The sequence below is a fragment of the Acanthisitta chloris genome, unplaced genomic scaffold (assembly GCF_000695815.1).
Source record: "Acanthisitta chloris isolate BGI_N310 unplaced genomic scaffold, ASM69581v1 scaffold18479, whole genome shotgun sequence".
Taxonomy (NCBI): domain Eukaryota; kingdom Metazoa; phylum Chordata; class Aves; order Passeriformes; family Acanthisittidae; genus Acanthisitta; species Acanthisitta chloris.
In genome coordinates, this window is record NW_008689982.1 from 1 (window position 1) to 2,014 (window position 2,014).

A 2,014-nucleotide genomic window follows, 5' to 3' on the forward strand; every position below is an offset into this window, starting at 1 on the left:
GGCATGGGCACTACAGCATGAGCCCCCCAGAGCTGCCCCTGGCATGCACACTACAGCATGAGACCCCCAGTGCTGCCCCTGGCACTGTGCTACAGGGAATGCCAGAGCCATCCCTGGCATGGGCACTGTGCTATAGGGACCCCCAGGGCTGCCCCAGGCACAGGCACTGTGCCACAGGGACCCTCAGAGCCACCCCTGGCACTGTGCCACAGGGACAATCCCTGCACAACTGACACTGTGGAGCTGTTCTGCCCCAACACAGAGCTACCACAGTGCCACAGCTCCGGGGACATCCCATCCCGTGGCACCGACACGGGCAGGGACACATCCATGAGCCCCTGAGCCAAACCCTGGCACAGCAGGATGACACAGAGCCACAGAATCCATGAGGCAATGAGGTTGGCAAAGCTCTTCGAGATCATCAAGTCCAACCTGTGACCTAACACCAACATGTCAACCAGACCATGGCACTAAGTGCCACATCCAGTCTGCTCTTGGACACCTCCAGGGATGGTGACTCCACCACCTCCCTGGGCAGCACATTCCAATGCCTGACAGCACTTTCCATGATGGAATTCCTCCTGATGGCCAAGCTGAACCTTCCACGGCACAGCTTGAGGTGTTACCTCTTGTCCTGTCACTGCTCCCTGGGAGCAGAGTCTGATCCCCACCTGGCTGCACCTCCTGGCAAGAGCTGGAGAGAGCAGAAGGTTCCCCTGAGCCTCCTTTTCTCCAGGCTGAGCCCACACAGCTCCCTCAGCTGCTCCAGACCTTACCCCAGCTCCATTCCCTTCCCATCTCCAGTCCCTCAGTGTCCTCCTCGCAGTGAGGAGCCAGAACTGGACACAGCACTCGAGGTGTGACCTCACCAGTGCCAGCACAGAGGGACAATCCCTGCCCTGGTCCTGCTGCCACACCATTCCTGATGCACATGAGGATACCCTTGGCCTTCCTGGCCAGCTGAGCACACGGAACAGCCTCAGCCCAGCAGGACACGGTGGCACTGCCCACGGTGTGAGGTGTGGGGAGAGACAGCACTGTAGACCCAGCTGAACCCCCAGGGTGGGACCTGCCCTGTCCCTCCTGTCCACCCTGTGCCATTCCTCACCTTGGAACTTGGTGCTGTCCAACCCATGGATGGCCTTCCCTATCCCTCCTGTCCCTCACCCTGGAGCTCGGTGTTGTCCAAGGCCGTGGATGACCTCCCCTGACCCTTCTGCCCATCCTTGTCCCCCCAGTGCTGCCCCTCACCCTGGAACTCGGTGTTGTCCAGGCCATGGATGACTTCCACTATCCCTCCTGTCCCTCACCCTGGAACTCGGTGTTGTCCAAGGCCGTGGATGACCTCCCCTGACCCTTCTGCCCATCCTGTCCCCCCAGTGCTGCCCCTCACCCTGGAACTCGGTGTTGTCCAGGCCGTGGATTACTTCCTATCCCTCCTGTCCCTCACCCTGGAGCTCGGTGTTGTCCAAGCCATAGATGACTTCCCCTGTCCTTCTGTCCATCCTGTCCCCCCAGTCCTGCCCCTCACCCTGGAACTCGGTGTTGTCCAAGCCATGTATGACTTCCCCTGTCCTTCTGTCCATCCTGTCCCCCCAGTCCTGCCCCTCACCCTGGAACTCGGTGTTGTCCAGGCCGCGGATGGCCTCCACCGCGTCCTCCGCGCGCTCCATGTGCACGAAGGCGTAGTCCTTGACGATGTCGCACTCGATGACGGGGCCGTACTCCTCGAACTTGGCGCGCAGCTCCAGGTTGGTGCAGGTGGGGCTGATGTTGCCCACGTGCAGCTTGGTGGAGGCCTTGCCCTTGGTCTTGCTGGCCTCCACGTTGATGCAGACGCCGTGCAGCTTGTGGTGGTGCAGGTTGCGGATGGCGTCCTCGGCCGCCGTCCTGTCCTCGATGTGCACGAAGCCGTAGTTCTTGATGATGTCGCACTCCAGCACCTTCCCGTACTGCTCGAACAGGGAGCGGATCTCCTGCTCCGTCGCCTCCCGCGGCAGGTTCCCGATGAACA

General features: G+C 61.3%; 1 protein-coding gene across 1 annotated transcript; it reads right to left on the reverse strand.

Annotated features, from left to right (window-relative positions):
* Positions 1-1,430: 1,430 nt before the first annotated feature.
* Positions 1,431-2,009, reverse strand: LOC103808845 (RNA-binding protein 4B-like; the record flags this gene model as incomplete). The annotated part of the gene is made up of 1 exon (XM_009081651.1): positions 1,431-2,009. A coding segment is annotated over one exon (579 nt), but the record flags the coding sequence as incomplete, so codon positions are not given.
* Positions 2,010-2,014: the final 5 nt, after the last annotated feature.